We start from the raw sequence: 21232 nt of genomic DNA, 5'->3' as shown, positions 1-21232 counted from the left end.
CCTCTGGTCCTCCTTAGAGAAGGAGAGACTTGGGCTTCTGCCCTGGCCTTGTTCATCTTGACGGGGGGTAAGATCTTTCTAAAACACAGACAGATGACTGCAATGCAAGTTGTGGCATACCCCCATTTCTGAGAAACCCCTGCTAGACAGCAACCAAGGGGTTTTATATTCCGTAGCTCTTTTCTGAGAGAGGACAAGGCAGAAAGTCCGTTATCTCAGAATCCAGGAGGTAATGAGAAGCTGTGTCATGATGCCTCTGAGGGAGATGGGGAGGCCAGTAAGGAATGGGAGGGGCCTCCCATTCTTCAGTGTTCCAGGAGGATCACAGGGCAGTCAGTCTTCAAGGCTCAGGGAAGGCTGGTTCCAACCTTTGTGTATATGGATACATGGAAAGTCTTAAGGGTGCTATGGCAAAGTTACGTAACCTGGTAATGCTGAGCTAAACTAGAACAAAATCTGTGGCCAAGCAATCCCTGATTCCTCAACTGGTACTGCCAGCTGGGATAACTGAGTTGAGATAAAAAAAACACGTGACTGGCTGGGGACCGTGGCTCATGCCTGGAATCCCAGTACTTTGGGAGGCTGAGGCGGGTGGATCGCCTGAGGTCAGGAGTTTGAGACCAGCCTGGTCAACATGGCGAAACCCTGTCTCTGCTAAAAATAGTAGAGCTGGGCGTGGTGGCACGTGCCTGTAATCCCAGCTACTTGGGGGGTTGAGGGAGAAGAATTGCTTGAACCTGGGAGGTGGAGGTTGCAGTGAGCCGAGATCATGCCACTGCACTCCAGCCTGGGCGACGGAGTGAGACTCCATCTCAAAAAAAAAAAATTAAAAATAATTAAAAATAAGATACTCTGAGTCGGCCAGGTGCAGTGGCTCACAGAAAAATTTAAAAGAAATTTAAAAAAAAAAAACAAAAACACATGACCATGAGACAGGCACTTTCTTTTCCTGTAAAAATTATCTTAAAAAATCACACAAACCATCTGATCTTTGACAAACCTGAGAAAAACAAGCAATGGGGAAAGGACTCCCTGTTTAATAAATGGTGTTGGGAAAACTGGCTAGCCATGTGCAGAAAGCAGAAACTGGACCCCTTCCTGACACCTTACACTAAAATTAACTCCAGATGGATTAAAGACTTAAACATAAGACGTAACACCATAAAAACCCTAGAAGAAAATCTAGGCGAAACCATTCAGGACATAGGCAGAGGCAAGGAGTTCATGACCAAAACACCAAAAGCATTGGCAACAAAAGCCAAAATAGACAAATGGGACCTAATCAAACTCCACAGCTTCTGCACGGCAAAAGAAACAGTCATTAGAGTGAATCAGCAACCAACAGAATGGGAAAAAATTTTTGCAATCTACCCATCTGACAAAGGGCTGATATCCAGAATCTACAAAGAACTAAAACAGATTTACAAGAAAAAACAAGCCCGTTCAAAAGTGGACAAAGGATATGAACAGACACATTACAAAAGAAGACATACATGAGGCCAACAAACATATGAAAAAATTCTCATTATCACTGGTCATTAGAGAAATGCAAATCAAAACTACATTGAGATACTATCTCATGTTAGTTAGAATGGCAATCATTAAAAAATCTGGAGACAACAGATGCTGGAGAGGATATGGAGAAATAGGAATACTTTTACACTGTTGGTGGGAATGTAAATTAGTTCAACCATTGTGGAAGACAGCGTGGTGATTCCTCAAGGACCTAGAAATAGAAATTCCATTTGACCCAGCAATCCCATTACTGGGTATATATCCAAAGGATTATAAAATTGTTCTACTATAAGGACACATGCACACGAATGTTCATTGCAACACTGTATACAATAGCAAAGACCTAGAACCAACCCAAAGCCCATCGATGATAGACTGGACAGGGAAAATGTGGCACATATACACCATGGAATACTATGTAGCCATGAAAAACGGTGAGTTCGTGTCCTTTGTAGGGACATGGATGAACCTGGAAACCATCATTCTCAGCAAACTGATACAAGAACAGAAAATCAAACACCACATGTTCTCACTCATAGGTGGGTGTTGAACAATGAGAACAGATGGACACAGGGAGGGGAGCATCACACACTGGGGTCTGTTGGGGGGAAATAGGGAAGGGACAGTGGTGGGTGGGGAGTTGGGGAGAGATAGAAATGGGGAGAAATGCCAGATATAGATGATGGGGAGGAAGGCAGCAAATCACACTACCATGTGTGTACCTATGCAACAATCTTGCATGTTCTTCACGTGTACCCCAAAACCTAAAATGCAATTAAAAAAAGGAAAAGCACATAAATCTGAGTTACAATTACATGCTAATTTTGTGGCTACATACTACATTTAATAGAAAATACTATTTAAAATTGAAATAATTTACAAAAGTAATATATGCATATTTTAGAGAAATGAGAAAATATAAAGAAACAACAAAAAAAAAGAAAATCCAAATCTTCCATAATCCCTACGCCTACCACATAGCACAATACCTTATACCCATAAGTGCTTAATAAGCGTTTGTGAAATGAATATGTAAATACACCCATGATCTTGTTCTAAGCAGGCAGGCATTGTCTGTTTTCCCCATATGTCATCTACATATACATATATATTTAAAATAAAAGCATACCATGTGCTCTCTCTTGTAACTTGCCACTTTACTGAAAAATAAATGTGAGGGGCCGGACACGGTGGCTCACACCTGTAATCCCAGCACTTTGGGAGGCCAAGGCTGATGGATCATGAGGTGAAGAGATCGAGACCATCCTGGTCAACCTGGTGAAACCCCGTCTCTACTAAAAATGCAAAAAATTAGCCGGACGTGGTGGCACATGCCTGTAATTCCAGCTACTTGGGAGACTGAGACAGGAGAATTGCTTGAACCCAGGAGGCGGAGGTTGCGGTGAGCTGAGAATGCACCATTGCACTCCAGCCTGGGCAACAAGAGCGAAACTCCGTCTCAAGAAAAAAAAAAAAAAAAAGAAATATGAGTATCTTTATCAATAAATACACTTCTATAACAATTTTTAGGCTGGGCGCGGTGGCTCATGCCTATAATCCCAGCACTTTGGAAGGCTGAGGCGAGTGGATCACGAGGTCAAGAGATGGAGACCATCCTGGTCAACATGGTGAAACCCTGTCTCTACTAAAAATACAAAAATTAGCTGGGCATGGTGGCACGAGCCTGTAGTCCCAGCTACTCAGGAGGCTGAGGCAGGATAATTGTTTGAACTCAGGAGGCGGAGGTTGCGGTTAGCTGAGATCGTGCCATTGCACTCCAGCCTGGGTAACAAGAGCGAAACTCCATCTCAAACCAAAACCAAAAACAAAAACAAAAACAACAATTTTTAATGGCTGAAAGTGTTTCATTGGATGGCTACATCAGGATTTACTGAATCCTGTTGTTATACATTTAGATTTTTGATGTATAAGCTTTGATTAATATTAATATATCTAGCACTAAATGTTTGTGTACATCTCAATTATTTTCTTAGAATAAAACTCCTAAAACAGAACCATTGTGATAAAGGATTTTGTTCAGATCTTTGATATGTAGTAACTGCCAAATTGTCCTCCAGAAAAGTTACAAAGGCAATGGTTTTGCATGACAAAGATCATTCTAGAAAACAAAAACATGGCAACAGGAAGTGGCTCACACCTGTAATCAGCATTTTGGGAGGCTGAGGTGAGCTGATTACTTGAGGTCAGAAGTTCGAGACCAGCCTGGCCACATGGTGAAACTCTCTACTAAAATACAAAAAAATTAGCTAGGCATGGTGGTGTATGCCTGTAATCCCAGCTACTCAGGAGCCTGAGGCAGCAGAATCACTTGAATCTGGGAGATGGAGGTTGCGGTCAGCTGAGATGGTGCCACTGCACTCCAGACTGGGTGACAGAGTGAGACTCCATCTGAAAAAAACAAAAAAACCAGAAACAGTTGAAAAGTTTTTGTTTTACAAAAACTTTTTTTTTATTTTTGCAAATAGAACATGCAGAACATATATCACAAAGACATATCATTTTCAACTATGATGTTTGCAAAAACAGTCTCTGCAAATATCATAGTTGAAAACGGTATTTCTTCATGACATATATTCTCCATGTCCTTATTTGTAAGACTGAACCTATTTTCTGCATGGATTTACTATTTGTATTTCTTTTTTTGTAAATTCCCTACTTTTGTTTTTACGTCTATTTTTCAAGTGGGTTTTTGGATTGTGTATTTATCCTATTTTCTTCTTGTCTTTTTGTAGTTTCTTTTAAACTACCCCATCTGGGATTGATTTCCGGGTATGATGTGAGGTCCACAAGGCAGGCGCCTGACCAAGGGGTCACGTGAGGAGCAGGAACAGAGCTTGCACTTGGCTTGCCAGGCCCTGGGCTGCGGCCGGGGCTGCAGCTGCTTCTGCCTCAAGCCAGCATTTTTTTCCCCTAATTTTTACTTAAGGCACTCTTTAGGCCTGCAATGACTCCGGATGTGGGTCTAACTAGATTTGCTCTAATAATCAACTAGTTGCTTTAATGACATTTGTTGACTTATTCATTTCCTCTTATTTAAGACTAGGCTAAGATGTGAAGAAACAGAACTACCTGCTTTGTTACCCCATGCTCTTTCTATCTGCTGATTAATTATTTACTTCCTATAAGGTATTTTCTATTTCTTGTTCATTCATAGAGCTTTGATTCTCAGGATGCAGGCATTTCTGCTGCTTTTTGGAACATTATTCCAGCAGCTTGTCAAAGGTAAGGAAGTCCTCACTCTTCCAGAAGGCTGCTTACTACCAGTTTGGTGCTGGGAGAAAAATAGTACTCTATTTCCTGCAGAAAAGAGAGACTGCTGATGTTTTTGTCAGAGGGCGAATAAACAAGAATAAATCAGCCTGCCGGGCGCGGTGGCTCAAGCCTGTAATCCCAGCACTTTGGGAGGCCGAGATGGGTGCATCACGAGGTCAAGAGATCGAGACCATCCCGGTCAACATAGTGAAACCCCGTCTCTACTAAAAATACAAAAAATTAGCTGGGCATGGTGGTGCGTGCCTGTAATCCCAGCTACCCAGGAGGCGGAGGCAGGAGAATTGCCTGAACCCAGGAGGCGGAGGTTGCGGTGAGCCGAGATCGGGTAACAAGAGCGAAACTCTGTCTCAAAAAAAAAAAAAAAAAAAAAAAAGAAAGAAAAGAATAAATCAGCCTCTGCTCCCTCATCTAAGAACTGATACTGTCATTTTCTTTTTCCTCTCTTTTTAAGCCATTCTGGTGGTTGACAGTGGCTTTGGTTTGCATTTCCTTAATGACCAATGATATTGAACATCTTTTCATGTGCAAATAGAACATGCAGAACATATATCACAAAGACAAACCGTTTTCAACTATGATATTTGCAAAATATTTGTTGTATAGATTCGTTGGAGAAATGTCTATTCAAGTTCTTTGCTTATTTATTTATTTATTTATTTAGAGACAGAGTCTCACTCTGCCACCCAGGCTGGAGTGCAGTGGTGTGATCTTGGCTTACTGAAACCTCTGCCTCTTGGGTTCAAGTGATTCTCATGCCTCAGCCTCCCAAGTAGCTAGGACTACAAGTGCGCCACCATGCCTGGCTAATTTTTGTATTTTTAGTAGAGAAAGGGTTTTGCCATATTGGCCAGGCTGGTCTCAAACTCCTGGACTCGAGTGATCTGCCTGGCTCGGCCTCCCAAAGCGTTGGAATTACAGGCGTGAGCCACCATGCTCAGCCGTTATTTGCTTATTTTATTTTTATTTATTTTTTATTTTATTTTTTATTTTATTTTTTTTGAGACGGAGTTTCGCTCTTGTTACCCAGGCTGGAGTGCAATGGCACGATCTCGGCTCACCGCAACCTCCGCCTCCTGGGTTCAATCAATTCTCCTGCCTCAGCCTCCTGAGTAGCTGGGATTACAGGCACACGCCACCATGCCCAGCTAATTTTTTGTATTTTTTTTAGTAGAGACGGGGTTTCACCATGTTGACCAGGATGGTCTCGATCTCTCGACCTCGTGATCCACCCGCCTCGGCCTCCCAAAGTGCTGGGATTACAGGCTTGAGCCACCGCGCTTTTTGTTGTTGGATTGTAACAGTTCTTTGTATGCTCTGGATATTAAATGCTTATCAGATACATGATTTGAAAATATTTTCTCTCATTCTGTAAGTTGTCTTTTGATATGCTTGATAACATCCTTTGATGCACAAAAGTTTTTGATTTTTTTTTTTTTTGAGACAGAGCTTTACTTTGTCACCCAAGCTGGAGTGCAGTGGCGCAATCTCAGCTCACTGCATCCTCTGCTTCCTGGGTTCAAGTGATTCTCCTGCCTCAGCCTCTTAAGTAGCTGGGACTACCGGCAAGTGCCACCATGCTTGGCTGATTTTTGTATTTTTAGTAGAGACAGGGTTTCACCATGTTGGCCAGGATAGTATCGAACCCCTGACCTCAAGTTATCCACCTGCCTCAACCTCCCAAAGTGCTGGGATTACAGGTGTGAGCCATCATGCCTGGCCAAAAGTTTTTAATTTTTATGAAGTACTATTTATCTATTTTTAAAAAAGCAAAACTGCTCATGCCTTTGTTCTCAAAGATAAGAATTCATTGTCATATCCAGGGTCATAAAGATTTACCCTCCTATTTTATTCAAAGAGTTTTATAGTCTTAGTTCTTCTCTTTAGGTTGTTGATCCATTTTGAGTTAATTTTTGTATATGGAGTGAGGTAGGGGTTCCAACTTCACTATTTTGCATTTAGGTGTCCAGTGGTCCCAGTACCATTTATTGAAAAGACATTCTTTTTTTTTTTTTTTTTGAGACGGAGTTTCACTCTTGTTACCCAGGCTGGAGTGCAATGGCACGATCTCGGCTCACCGCAACCTCCGCCTCCTGGGCTCAGGCAATTCTCCTGCCTCAGCCTCCTGAGTAGCTGGGATTACAGGCACGCGCCACCATGCCCAGCTAATTTTTTGTATTTTTAGTAGAGATGGGGTTTCACCATGTTGACCAGGATGGTCTCGATCGCTTGACCTCATGATCCACCCGCCTCAGCCTCCCAAAGTGCTGGGATTACAGGCTTGAGCCACCGCGCCCGGCTGAAAAGACATTCTTAAACTGACACAAGAGCAGAAAATCAAACACCGTATATTCTCACTCATAGGTGGGTGTTGAACAATGAGAACACATGGACACAGGGAGGGGAGCACTACACACTGGGGTCCGTTGGGGGGAAATGGGGGAGGGGCGGGGGGGTGGGGAGGTGGGAAGAGATAGCATGGGGAGAAATGACAGATACAGGTGAGGGGACGGAAGGCAGCAAACCACACTGCCAAGTGTGTACCTATGCAACAATCTTGCATGTTCATCACATGTACCCCAAAACCTAAAATGCAATAAAAAAAAAAAGAAAAGACATTCTTTCCCCATCGAATGGTCTGTGCACCCTTATCAAAAAATCTGTTGACTATAGATGTTCCAGTGTATTTCTGAATTCTCAATTGTATTCCATTGGTCTATATGTCTACATTTATGCCAGTAACATACTGTTTTGATTATTGCAGTTTTGTAGTAAGTTTTGAAATCAGAAAGTGAGAATGTTCCAATACTGTTTCCTTTTTTCATATTATCTTGGCTATTTAGGGCCCCTTGCAGTTCCATATTAATTTTAGGATCAGGTCTTCCATCTCTGCAAAAATGCCCTGGAATTTTAATAGGGAATGCATTGGACTTGTAGCTTGCTTTGGGGAGTACTGCCATTTTAAACAATATTAAGTCAGCCAATCCATGAACATGGATGACTTTCCATTTATTTAGGTCTTTAATTTCCTTCAGCAGTGTGTGGTAGTTTTCAGTGTTTAAGTGTTTCACCTCCTTGGGTAAGTGTATTCCTAGATATTTTATCCTTTTGGATACTATCTATTAGTCTGCTTGGGCTGCCATAACAAAATACCACAGACTGGATGGCTTAAACAACAGAAATGTATTTTCTCACAATTCTAGAGGCTGGAAGTCAGAGATCAGGGTGCCAGGGACTGGTTTCTGATGAGGGGTCTCTTCCTGGCTTGCAGATGGCTGCCTTTGCCCTGTGCCCTACAGGGCAAGCTCTCTGGTGTCTCTTATTATAAGGACAGTGATTCTATCAGATCAGGGCCCCACCCTTATGATCTCACTTAACCTTAATTGCTTCCTCAGAGGCCCCATCAACAAATGTAGCAACATGGGGGTTGGGGTTTCAACATAAGAATTTGAGGTTTGTTGCCCGGCGCGGTGGCTCAAGCCTGTAATCCCAGCACTTTGGGAGGCTGAGGCGGGTGGATCACGAGGTCAAGAGATCGAGACCATCCTGGTCAACATGGTGAAACCCCGTCTCTACTAAAGATACAAAAAAATTAGCTGGGCATGGTGGCACGTGCCTGTAATCCCAGCTACTCAGGAGGCTGAGGCAGGAGAATTGCTTGAACCCAGGAGGCGGAGGTTGCGGTGAACCAAGATCGCGCCATTGCACTCCAGCCTGGGTAACGAGAGCGAAACTCCATCTCAAAAAAAAAAAAAAAAGAAAAAAAGAATTTGAGGTTTGTGCAGACCTTCAGTCTATAACAGAGGTTATTGTAAATGGAATTATTTTCTTAATTGCCTTTCAGGTTGTTCTTCCAGGTTCTTAAAACTTCAGAGGAGCTACTGTTAACCAGTTTTCTACGTATTCTCTTCCCTACTCCCTTTCTATGTCTGTCTCTGTCTCTCTTATGTTCTTTGTATTGTCTGTACCGTGTTTCTTTCTGCTGGATTCATTAACAGCTGTTAAGTATGTACTGAGCGTCTTACTAATGTGCTTAGCAGTGTGTCAAACAATCTAGGATGTCATAAAGAAGTATGAAACGGTTTCTGCCCTTGAGGATTTTCAATTTAGTTGAAGAGACAAGACATCCACAAAATAATTAGAAAACAACTTAGGAACATATGAAATCAAATTCTCAACTGTCTGGCTCAAGCACTAGGATATAAACTCTTTAAAACGGTCTTTGATGCTGTGCTTACTGCTCTATCCCTAGCCCCTTGAACAGTATAGGAGCAACAGGACATGAGCTTGATAAATGAATGTTGAATGAATTCAACACTCTCCCGCTTTAGAGTTTTGTCGGAGGGGGCTAACCCTCCCATTCATCCTGAAAGATGATCTCTGTTCTGCAAAGTGGCTCTTAGACAGGACCCATCTGAGAATGCTGGGGCTTTCCAACTGGCTCAGGTTATGATCTGATGGTGGGATCACAGACATAGCACGCATCTCTCAGCAAGTGTCCTGCTGTCTTTCTAAAATAACTTCTTACATAAGTAGCTCCTTGTTAAGCTCCACCAAGTAAACTAACTGAGGAGCATGAAAGAAGAAGGCATGGCGTAGGTAAAAGGAAAAATGTCCCAGAAACCTCCATACTGATAACCAGGAAGTGGTCTCATTGGCTTTGGATTCCAGGGAAGAAGCTGGTATTATTTATTTACTTTTAAAATATATATTTTTTCCTCCTGATTCTAAGAATATGGCAAAAAATTTGAAAAGTAAATCACAGTTTAGTGAAGAAAGTAAGTTAATTTGTAAAGCACTGTTTACCACCATTGAGAAAACTGCTGTTCAGATTTTTATTAAAGTGTTATATGTGAGTTTACTTGAACTTAACAGAAGGATAAGAAACCAAACTTAGATAAATATTTCTTCAAAATGGTGTATTATTTTTTTAAACAAGTCTTCTAAAATTAAAGAATTAAGAGACATAGTAAGAGGCTGGGTTTATTGCAGTAGTTCTCAATCTGGGGTGATTTTGTCCCCCAGGGGGGGACATTTTGGAAATGTCTGGAGACATTTGTGGTAGTCACAACTCAGAGGGGATGCGATACTCATGGGGGGAGGCCCGGGATGCTGCTAGACACCCGGCAACGTACACCACAGTTGGCCACAACATAGAATTATTCACTCCGAGGATTAACAGTGCCACAGTTGAGGAGCCCTGGGTTACGGGGTTTTACTGGGTTATTTCGTAGCATCGGGGGGTTTTTTTTGTTTTGTTTTGTTTTGTTTTTTTGAGACAGAGTCTCACTCTGTCATCCAGCCAGGCTGGAGTGCAGTGTGTGCAGTCCTGGCTCAATGCATCTTTGACCTCCTAGGTTCAAGTGATCCTCCCACCTCAGCCTCCGAGTAACTGGGATGACTGCCACATACTGCCATGCCCAGCTAATTTGTGTGTGTGTGTGTGTGTGTGTGTGTGTAGAGACAGGGTTTCGCCTTGTTGCCAAGGCTAATCTCAAACTCCTCAGCTCACGCAATCCTCCTGCCTTGGCCTTCCAAAGTGCCAGGATTATAGGGGTGAACCACTGTCCTCGGTCCGGTAGTCACTTCAACTTGTCTCTTATATATTCATTTAGTATTTTTCTCTAAAAGCAAATACAAATACTATATATTCTTATTTAGACCCCCTTTCTTAGGCTAAAGATATATGCTTTATACTTTTTCACATAACTATCTATCTTGGATATCTTTCCATATTAGTACACAGGGAATTTCTTCATTCCTTATTAAGGTGACATAGTATTTCATTATGTGGATGTCCCAGGCTTTGTTTATAAATTTGCTTGTACTTTTTATAAATATTAACAAATCACCCTCCAAGTAGGGATGTGTTATTTTAGAGTCCTACTAGCAGTATATTTTCCTTCCGGGAAAATAGGCATATTCACTTTACCATAATCATGACAGGCATGATCAACTGTTCAAAATTAGAACACACTGGCAGGTGTTCCTGGGAGGTAGAAATGGGAAACAGGTATAAACGGATGGTGGAGGTTTGTCAAGGCTGTCTTCCCAGGACTGGGCAGAATCAGCCATCGGTTGAGGGTGAAGTCTGGGGAAATGGGTGATATATTGGATATAATCATGTTGCACTGGTCTTAGGAGAATCCAGGTTTTTTTTTTTTTTTTTTTTTTGAGACAGAATCTTGCATTGCTGCCTAGGCTGGAGCACAGTGGCGCTATCTCAGCTCAGGGCAACCTCCGCCTCCTGGGTTCAAGTGATTCTCCTGCCTCAGCCTCCCAAGTAGCTGAGATTGCAGGTGCCCACCACCATGCCAAACTAATTTTTTGTATTTTTAATAGAGACGGGTTTTACCATGTTGGCCAGGCTGGTCTCGAACTCCTGACCTTGTAATTCACCTGCCTTGGCCTCCCAAAGTGCTGGCATCATAGGCGTGAGAGAAGCCAGTTTTTAACACCAATAGTAAGACCCAGTAATATTGGAGATTTTTTTGGACTATGGGTTGGGTGAAGTTTCCTTCTACAATTTGAATGATAGATATCATCTCTATAATTGTAATTTCTCTTTTATAGAAGCCCTTTCGCCTAATTTCTATATTGAAACCAATTCTGATCCTCTTAAAATCTTTTCAGCAACAGATTAGGAAAGGTGACATGCCCAGGAACCCACTGTTTCATCTTCATTCAGTTTGTAGGTGTGACTTGCCTAGGAAATTTAGTCTCAGGATTTGTGGGTTATTTAAATTTTTTACCCCCCAAAACATGTTTCTTTTCCCTCTCATTTTCAGCAACTATAAGAATATCATACCAATGTCAATTTCATAGAGGCCATGGATATCAATTGTCAAGAGGTTTAGAAATTCTAAGCTAAAATATTTGAGAATTATATTACATGACATAACCAGTAAATTTTTTATTTCTTTTTTTTTTTGTTATGTTCTTATATTTCAAAGACAAAATCATATGGAAGCTCAGGAAACTTATGGGAAATAAATAAATAAAAATCATACCACATGGCTTTCTTACTTCATATTTGGACCCTGACTTTCTCATCCAGCTTCTTGGTTTTCCTACTGTTTCTCATCAGGCTTCTTTTATCTTGTTGATTACACAAGGCATTCATTATCTCATGGACAGCAAGCTGCAGTAGATTTAAATGCAAATAAGGACCTATAGGCTTCCTATCACACTTCACTAAAGGGCTCAGTTTCCCTAAAATGCTGGGCCCCAACATACCTCAGTTCACCATATATCCCATTTTTCCAAACCTTCATTCCTCTGAGTACCTCAATGCCCCCAGTTCTACCAGACACACATTGCTCTCAATATTCTGACTCCTGTGTGCACGTTTTTTTTTACTGCTCTTACTCTGGAACAACAGGCCGTCCTGGTGCTTGCCTCCTACACTACGTACTTTTTTTTTTTAGCCCAGCCCATTTGCTCTGGTGTAGCCATCAGACCCTTCCTCACCCCATCTCCCGTCCTGGAAGCACCTGCCCAGCTCGGCCCAGTTAGTCAGCTTTGATTGAACCCCACAGGTGCTTTACAAGGCCAAGTTTGGTCCGATGTGGATATCCAACATGGGGCCTCAGATGCACGTGAACCTGGCCAGTGCCCCACTCGTGGAGCAAGTGATGCGGCAAGAGGGCAAGTACCCAGTACGGAATGACATGGAGCTGTGGAAGGAGCACCGGGACCTGCAAGACCTCACCTATGGGCCATTCACCACGTGAGCTGGGGCCTGAAGGGACTGGGACAGGGCCCCAGAGGGCCAGGGCGAAAAACAGTGGGCACAGGGCAGGCAGGTGGATAGCCGGCAGAAGAGGGCCTTCCTTCATCCTTTGAGCCTGATAGTCTAGAGAGCAGTTGTTGGGAGGGGCTGAAGCCTAGGGACCACTCATTGGCTCTCCACTAATAAATATTATGTTGGTGCAAAAGTCCTTGAGGTCTTCACCATTAAAAATCATGGCAATAACTACACCTGTAATCCCAGCACTTTGGGAGGCTGAGGCAGGCAATCACTTGAGGTCAGGAGTTCGAGATCAGCTTGGCCAACATGGTGAAACCCCGTCTCTACTAAAAATACAAAAATTAGCTAGGTGTGGTGGCAGGCACCTGTAATATCAGCTACTTGGGAGGCTGAGGCAGGAGGATTGTTTGAACCTGGGAGGCGGAAATTGCAGTGAGCTGAGATCAGACACTCCAGCCTGGGCAACAGAGGGGGACTCCATCTCAAAAAAAAAAAAAAAAAAAAGACCTGTTTAACTTGACATCTGACACCGAGGGCAAGATTTAGGTTGCAGGTTTTCACTGGAGGCCACCTGTGTCATGACAGCTCAGACTGAGAATCAGAGCCAAACATTAGGTAGACCCTTTTGCAATCTACTTCCATTTTTTGACTCTAAAGCCAGTTTCCTGAATACATGATATCACATGCATACATTTAAAAGGTCTTTTGTGAATCTTTGCGTCAGATGATTGGGGAAAGAAAACAATTTTGCTAACTCCTAAATTTGGGGTTTAACAATTTTTGTTTTAACATATATATATATATATATATATATATATATATATATACATGTATGTATTTATTTATTTTGAGACAGAGTCTCTGTTGCCAGGTGCCAGGCTGGAGTGCAGTGGCACAATCTCAGCTCACGGCAACCTCTGCCTCCTGGGTTCAAGAGATTCTCCTGCCTCAGCTTCCCGAGTAGCTGGGACTACAGGTGTGTGCCACCACACCCAGCTAATTTTTGTATTTTTAGTAGAGACAGGGTTTCACCATATTGTCCAGGATGGTCTTGCTCTCTTGACCTCCTGATCCACCTGCCTCGGCCTCCCAAAGTGTGGGATTACAGGCATGAGCCACTGTACCCGGCCAACATATATATTTTTAAAATATCATTTTATGAAGCATTGTTTCCCCAAGTGATATTTTAACAGCCACATTTAAGTTCTGTATATCCAGTTCCTACTGTTCGGAGAGTTATACTTTTGGAACAACCCAAAATCCCAACAAATGGGTCTGTTCTGGTTTTCATTTATTTTTCAGCAACATTTTTAGTTTATCTTTTTGTAATTTTCCCCTAACATCATAAAGAGAGCTCCTGGTGGCAGGGTGTTGAAGGTCATTAAATAAATAATATTTTTTTTTTTTTGAGATGGAGTTTTGCTCTTATGGCCCAGACTGGAGTAGAGTAGTGTGATCTCGGCTTACCACAACCTCTACCTCCTGGGTTTAAGAGATTCTCCTGCCTCAGCCTTCCAAGTAGCTGGGATTACAGGCATGTGCCACTATGCCCAAACAATTCTGTATTTTTAGTAGAGACAGGGTTTCTCCATGTTTGTCAGGCTAGTCTCGAACTCTCAACCTCAGGTGATTTGCCCACCTCTGCCTCCCAAAGTGCTGGGATTACAGGCGTGAGCCACTGCGCCTGGCCATAAATAATAATTTTTAAAAACAAAAATATACGTTTGAAAAAAAACTTCATTGCTTTAAAAAATTCAAAAGTAATACTGTAGAAATTCCACTAATAAAATAGAAAGTCTCCCGCCCTTCCACCCCGATGGCATCCTCCTTAGCAACCAGTGCTGACAGTCTGTTCTGTATTCTCCCCTCTTTATCTAGAAGCATGCACATATACACATGGATTTTTATCTCCTCTTAAAGTTGGACCATAATGTACTTATTCCTCTACAGCTAGCCTTTAAAAAAAATGGACTCATACCCAGCTTGCTTAGGAAATGGGTTTGAGGAACAGCTAAGAGTGGGGACAGTCCCTGGACACTAAGCTTGCTTACAGGAAGTATGTTGCCACTCACATGAGCACCCTTGCCTAACCAGGGAGGGGGCCTGACTGTCTACTGCATGACAGGCAAGAGCCTAGAGCATCAGCCTCGTGGGTGTCCCTCTCCCTGTGACCCACTGAGCCAAGTACAGCATGAAGCCTCAGAACCTGAGCACCTTGGGAACCCTAACGTGCTCCTCCTTTATTCGTCAGCCTCTGCAGTGCCCCTTTATTTTATACATAGAAGAGTCCAGAGTTGTATAATTCTAAGATAATCAGTCAATATTCACTAAGCATTCACCATGTGCCAGGCACTGAGCTAAGCACTTCAATGATGTAAACAACCCTACTGAGATAGGCACTCTTATTATCCTCATTTTATAGAAAGGGAAACTGAGGCACACAGGCGTTATCTACCTAGGGTCCCTCTGCCAGGAATGGTCAGACCTGTGATTTGACCCTGGGTAGTCTGGTTCTAGATGCCCACCATACCCACTTCCACTTTGCTGTAGCGAGATTCTGAAGTTTTGGGATTCTAAGATTGTCACTTGAGATTTATAATTCTATAATTCTAAATTCTAGGAGTATGGGATTTCCCTTGACCCTGGGGAAGGTGCGGGGTGGGGGGCGGAACATCAGGGTGAGAAGATCTCCCTTAACTGAACCCCTATAGAGGCTTATGTTTGTGCTGTTCCTCCCTGTCCCTGCAGGGAAGGACACCACTGGTACCAGCTGCGCCAGGCTCTGAACCAGCGGATGCTGAAGCCAGCAGAGGCAGCGCTCTATACAGATGCTTTCAATGAGGTGATTGATGACTTTATGACTCGACTGGATCAGCTGCGGGCGGAGAGTGCTACGGGGAACCAGGTGTCAGACATGGCTCAACTCTTCTACTACTTTGCCTTGGAAGGTACCCTTGCTGGGAAAGGGGCTGGGGAAGGGGATGGGTCAGGGGGAGTTTGTGTTCCCCCTCCTCAAGGGCTCCTGGATTCAGTATGTCCTGGTTCTGCCTCCTGTGATGGCCTCTGTGCACTACTCAGCTATTTGCTACATACTGTTTGAAAAACGCATTGGCTGCCTGGAGCGATCCATCCCCGAGGACACCGTGACCTTCGTCAGATCCGTCGGGCTCATGTTCCAGAATTCACTCTATGCCACCTTCCTCCCCAAGTGGACTCGCTCCGTGCTGCCTTTCTGGAAGCGATACCTGGATGGTTGGAATGTCATCTTCTCCTTTGGTGAGGAGTTCCAGATGGGGGCCAGGGAAGAGAGATGGGGGTGACCCCGGGTCTGTACGTCAGTGGTCTCTCCTGGGTTTTTTCCCTCATGCCACCAGTTCTTGGAGAGGCTTTTGGTCCTTGGAGATCACGACGTTTGGCTTTGTCCTTTCCTATTCTCTGTTGCTCTCACAGGGAAGAAGCTGATTGATGAGAAACTCAAGGAAGTGGAGACCCAGCTGCAGGTAGCGGGGCCAGATGGCGTCCAGGTGTCTGGCTACCTGCATTTCCTGCTGACCAGTGGACAGCTCAGCCCTCGGGAGGCCATGGGAAGCCTGCCTGAGCTGCTCATGGCTGGAGTGGACACGGTGTGTGAGTGGGGGGCGGGGGAGGAGTGAGACCAGGGGCCCCCAGCTCCCATCCTGAAGCAGTTTCCCAATTATCCCTTACCTGATCCCGACCTTCATCCCTCCAAGGACCTGCTTCTTTTGCTGTAACATGTATACAGCACTGGAAGGAAAATAGAGGGCTCATTCAGATTAGCCGAGGTGGGTGGGCAGGGGATGGCTCTTTTGTAAGGGGGGATTCCATCACCTCCTGAAGCTTCTCACTCTCTCCGACAGCTGGGAAGTTCACCTCATATCTATCCAGCTCTCTTGCTGCCTCACTCTGTCTCCCAGGCTGAAGTGCAGTGACTTGATCTCGGCTCACTGCAACCTCCACCTCCTGGGTTCAAGCGATTCTCCTGCCTCAGCCTTTCGAGTAGCTGGGATTACAGGAGCACACCGTTTTTAAAAAAATTTATTTTAGTAGAGACAGAGTTTCACCATATTGGCCAGGCTGGTCTCGACCTCCTGATCTCAAGTTATCCGCCCACCTCGGCCTCCCAAAGTGCTGGGATTACAGGCATGAGCCGCCGCGCCTGGCCTGCACCTTCTTTCTTTATGGGTGTCCCATTTCCAGTGCTTTCATCCTGGTGGGTTTCTCTGTGTTGCGGTTCCCTCCTCTTGTGAAGGTGGTACTCTCCATCGTATTGTGATACCCTCATCCCACTGTGGATTCATGATTCGTGTTTAGTATGGAGGTTGCCATGAACCTTCATCTGTTTTCTTGTTAGGCTTGTGCCAAATTCATTTTCTCACACATTTGGCACACACCCCCTCATCCACCCTCCCATGACTGGCCTCTTCCTAGAAATCCTCCTCACCTCATCTCCCACTCTATCTCCTAGACATCCAACACGCTGACATGGGCCCTGTACCACCTCTCAAAGCATCCTGAGATCCAGGCGGCCTTGCATGAGGAAGTGGTGGGTGTGGTGCCAGCTGGCCAGGTGCCCCAGTACAAGGACTTTGCCCACATGCCCTTGCTCAAAGCTGTGCTTAAGGAGACTCTGCGGTAGGACAGGATGCTGTTCTGGGGGGCACAGGGTCTATGTGTAGGGGAGGAATCAGAGGAGGAAATCGGAAGTGAGGACAGGTGGGCTGGGGTTAATGGTGAGGATGAGATGGGAGAGGTAGGGGAGCAGGGGTGCGGCACTTTGTACCCCCTTAAATCCAGAGGCAGACTCTAGACACTCTTTTCCCTGCAGCCTCTACCCTGTGGTCCCCACAAATTCCCGGATCATAGAAAAGGAAACTGAAGTTGATGGCTTCCTCTTCCCCAAGAATGTGAGTGGGGCTAGAGAGCCCGAGTACCCAGGAGTGCCTCGTACCCCCGAAAAGATGCATTCATGCTGCCCAATCTTCCTCTCTAGACCCAATTTGTGTTCTGCCACTACGTGGTGTCCCGGGACCCTGACACCTTCTCTGACCCTGAGAGCTTCCAGCCCCGCCGCTGGCTGAGAAACAGCCAGCCTGCTACCCTCAGAATCCAGCACCCATTTGGCTCCGTGCCCTTTGGTTATGGGGTGCGGGCCTGCCTGGGCCGCAGGATTGCAGAGCTGGAAATGCAGCTACTCCTGGCAAGGGTGAGTTGGGAGAGGCCAGAAGGGTGCATGATCAGGAAGAGGGGGAAGAATCCTGGGAGGAGAGGAAGGGAGGCACAGGGTGGGAGTGTGCAGAGTGGGGAGTGGATATTGAACTCACAATCCACCCACCCACATGCGCTCTTTACCCCCAGCTGATCCGGAAGTACCAGGTGGTCCTGGCCCCGGAGACGGGAGAGGTGAAGAGTGTGGCCCGCATTGTCCTGGTTCCCAGTAAGAAAGTGGGCCTGCAGTTCCTGCAGAGACAGTGCTAAGCTGAGTCCCCGCCTTGCTGGGGCTTGTCGTGGAGGCTCCAGCCCTGGAACAGTGGTTCCTGGCCGCTGCTGTGTCTCAGATGAGGAAGGAGAGAAGGGGGCCGCCAGCTTCAAGAGGTGGGAGGAACTCCCTGCACTTCTCACAGACCCTGAGCTTTTGCCACTTCTATCATTTTGAGCAACTCCCTCTCAGATAAAAGGCCTCTCCTTTATCACATTGCTGTCCTTGGGTAGAATATAAAATAAAGGGACTTTTATTTCCTATTGGAGACTTTTGTCATTCTTTTTGACTACCCGCCGTCTGATGGAATTCCCCTGCTCCACTGAGTCATGGCAGGAGGCATAGTCCCCTACTCCAAACTTTGAAGCTGAGAACACCTTTTGCTTTCCCAGGCCTCACAGAGAGGTCTTGGTTTCACAGGCACTGGTTGAGGCCACACGGAGCAGAACTGCAGTGACTCCCAAGCACCCTAGAGTGGCACTGTGTCGGTCAAATTGCAGTTGTAGAGAATAGAAACCAGGCCGGGCGCGGTGGCTCATGCCTGTAATCCTAGCACTTTGGGAGGCCAAGGCAGGCGGATCACGAGGTCAGGAGTTCGAGACCAGCCTGACCAACATGGTGAAACCCCATCTCTACTAAAAATACAAAAATTTAGCCAAGCATGGTGGCGGATGCCTGTAATCCCAGCTACTTGGGAGCCTGAGGCAGGAGAATCACTTGAACCAGGGAGGCCGAGGTTGCTTGCAGTGAGCCAAGATCATTCCACTGCACTGCAGCCTAGGCAACAGAGTGAGACTCTGTCTCAAAAAAAAAAAAAAAAAAAAAAAAAAAAAAAAAAAAAGAAAGAGAATAGAAACCACTCAGAAACCACTCTCTTTGAACAGAAAGTGCAGAGATATAGGCAATGGGGTGCTACAGAAACGATAGTAGGAGCTAGGTTCAAGTAGGTCTGGGCCAGCAAAACAAAGCAAAACGGGTCACGCAGGATGAGCCCCTCCTGCCTCTCAATACCCACGAAGCTAGCAGTAACTGCCCTCAGGCCTCCACGAATGCCTAACAATTGCTCCTGACAGCAGGAAGGGCAGGGCCTGTACCTCTCTTTCACCTTCCACATCCCTCACATACAGCTGGGAAAGGAACTTAAGTCCTGCCTGGAGCACTAGCTGCAAGGGAGCCCAGGGATTATAGTTTTTAACTTTCCAGGCTCGTTAGCACAGGAAGCCCTCTTGAGGGAAAGTGGGTTGCCATTGAGAACCATTGCACCATGACACTAACCTGGAAATTCAGTGAGTCCTAGCCCCAGTAGTGAATTTTGGTGGAATCATAGAAAAAAATGAAGTTCACTTTTTTTTTTTTTTTTTTGAGACATTGTTTCACTCTTGTTACCCAGGCTGGAGTGCAATGTTGCGATCTCGGCTCACCGCAACCTCCGCCTCCTGGGTTCCGGCAATTCTCCTGCCTCAGCCTCCTGAGTAGCTGGGATTACAGGCACGCGCCACCATGCCCAGCTAATGTTTTTGTATTTTTAGTAGAGACGGGGTTTCACCATGTTGACCAGGATGGTCTCCATCTCTTGACCTCGTGAACTACCCGCCTCGACCTCCCAAAGTGCTGGGATTACAGGCTTGAGCCACCATGCCTGGCCACTTTCTTTCTTCTTTTTCTTTTCTTTTTTTTTTTTTTTGAGGCAGAGTTTCGCTCTTGTTACCCAGGTTGGAGTGCAATGGCACGATCTCGGCTCACCGCAACCTCCGCCTCCTGGGTTCAGGCAATTCTCCTGCCTCAGCCTCCGGAGTAGCTGGGATTACAGGCACGCGCCACCATGCCCAGCTAATCACTTTCTTTTTTAAATTTTTTTTTTTTTTTTTTTTTTTTTTTTTAGAGACAGGGTTTCACCATGTTGACCAGGATGGTCTCGATCTCTTGACCTTGTGATCCACCCGCCTCGACCTCCCAAAGTGCTGGGATTACAGGCTTGAGCCACCACGCCTGGCCACTTTCTTATTAAAAAAAATTTTTTTTAATGTTTTAGAGACAGGGTTTCACCATATTGGTCAGGCTGGTCTTGAATTCTGAAGCTCAGGTGATCCACCTGCCTTGGCCTCCCAAAGTGCTGGGATTACAGGCGTGAGCCACCTGGCCCTCACTTTCTTTTTCTAAAAATAATTTTATTTTTTTGAGACAGGGTTTCATTCTGGAGGGCAGTGGTGCCATCTTGGCTCACTGCATTCTCAACCTGGGTTCAGGCAAGTCTCCCACTTTAGTCTCCTGAGTAGCTGGAACTACAGGCACGCGCCACCTCGCCCAGCTAATTTTTGTATTTTTTTTGTAGAGATGGGGCTTTGCCGTGTTGACCAGGCTGGCCTTGAACTCCCAAGTTCAAGGGATCTGCCTACCTTGGCGTCCCAAAGTGCTGGGATTACAGGTGTGAGCTACCACCCCAACCTAAAGTTCACTGTCTTAGGCCTGTGGGAATTAGGATTTGAAATCATTTTTAAAATGTTGCCATTGCCCTGATTAAAATACTTCAGAACTACCCTCAGCCTTCAGTCAAGTTCCAAGTTGTTACTGTGGTTCACAAGACTCACTGTGAGCTGGCACCCTGCACCCTGACCGTGGTCACCCTTCACAACTGAGCCTGAATTCCTTGCACGTCTCTGAGCACATTCTGCTCTTTCCAGCCTCAATACTTTGTACCTCCTGTCCTCACTCTTGGAACACTCTCTTCCCCAACTGTCATGTCATCACAGAGAGCTTGCTCTTCCTTAGGATTCAGCTCAAATGTCACTGCCTCTGCAGAGCCCTCCCTGACCTCTTGAGCAATCCTGTGGCCCCACCTTCCCCTCCCCTGCTTACAGAGCTGAGCTCTCAGCACGCTCACTTTGTTAGAGATCCAGCTCTCTCCCAACCAACTGGGAATACCCTGAAGGGCACAAATCAGGCTCCTTTAATGCTGGATCCCGGTGTCTGTGTCTAGCACCTAGGAGGTGCTTAGTTAATGTTTCCTGAGCAAGAGACATGAATAGGGGGAAGGGAAGGGAAGAGAGGGGAGGGGAAAGGAGGGGAGGGGATGGAGAGGAAGAGAGAGGAGAGGAGGGAAGGGGAGAGGAGGACACAGAGTTTTCTACATTGAGAAGGGGAGCCCAGCCTGTAATCCCAGCACTTTGGGAGGCCCATCA

At 45.3% G+C, this 21232-nt stretch overlaps 1 protein-coding gene across 1 annotated transcript in view; it reads left to right on the top strand.

Annotated features, from left to right (window-relative positions):
• The window catches only part of CYP27A1 (cytochrome P450 family 27 subfamily A member 1), a 32443-nt gene extending 14127 nt beyond the window's left edge, over positions 1-18316 (top strand). The window contains exons 2-9 of the mRNA XM_003925521.4: positions 12345-12535; positions 15305-15504; positions 15635-15832; positions 16007-16179; positions 17043-17209; positions 17403-17481; positions 17568-17780; positions 17933-18316. Of these exons, the coding sequence (XP_003925570.1) occupies positions 12345-12535; positions 15305-15504; positions 15635-15832; positions 16007-16179; positions 17043-17209; positions 17403-17481; positions 17568-17780; positions 17933-18052 (1341 nt within the window). The 3' untranslated portion in view covers positions 18053-18316. The remainder of the gene's footprint in view (positions 1-12344; positions 12536-15304; positions 15505-15634; positions 15833-16006; positions 16180-17042; positions 17210-17402; positions 17482-17567; positions 17781-17932) is intronic.
• The last annotated feature ends 2916 nt before the right edge of the window (positions 18317-21232 follow it).

This window comes from Saimiri boliviensis, chromosome 5 (genome assembly GCF_048565385.1).
Source record: "Saimiri boliviensis isolate mSaiBol1 chromosome 5, mSaiBol1.pri, whole genome shotgun sequence".
Lineage (NCBI taxonomy): Eukaryota > Metazoa > Chordata > Mammalia > Primates > Cebidae > Saimiri > Saimiri boliviensis.
This window is presented reverse-complemented; position numbering and strand designations above follow the sequence as displayed.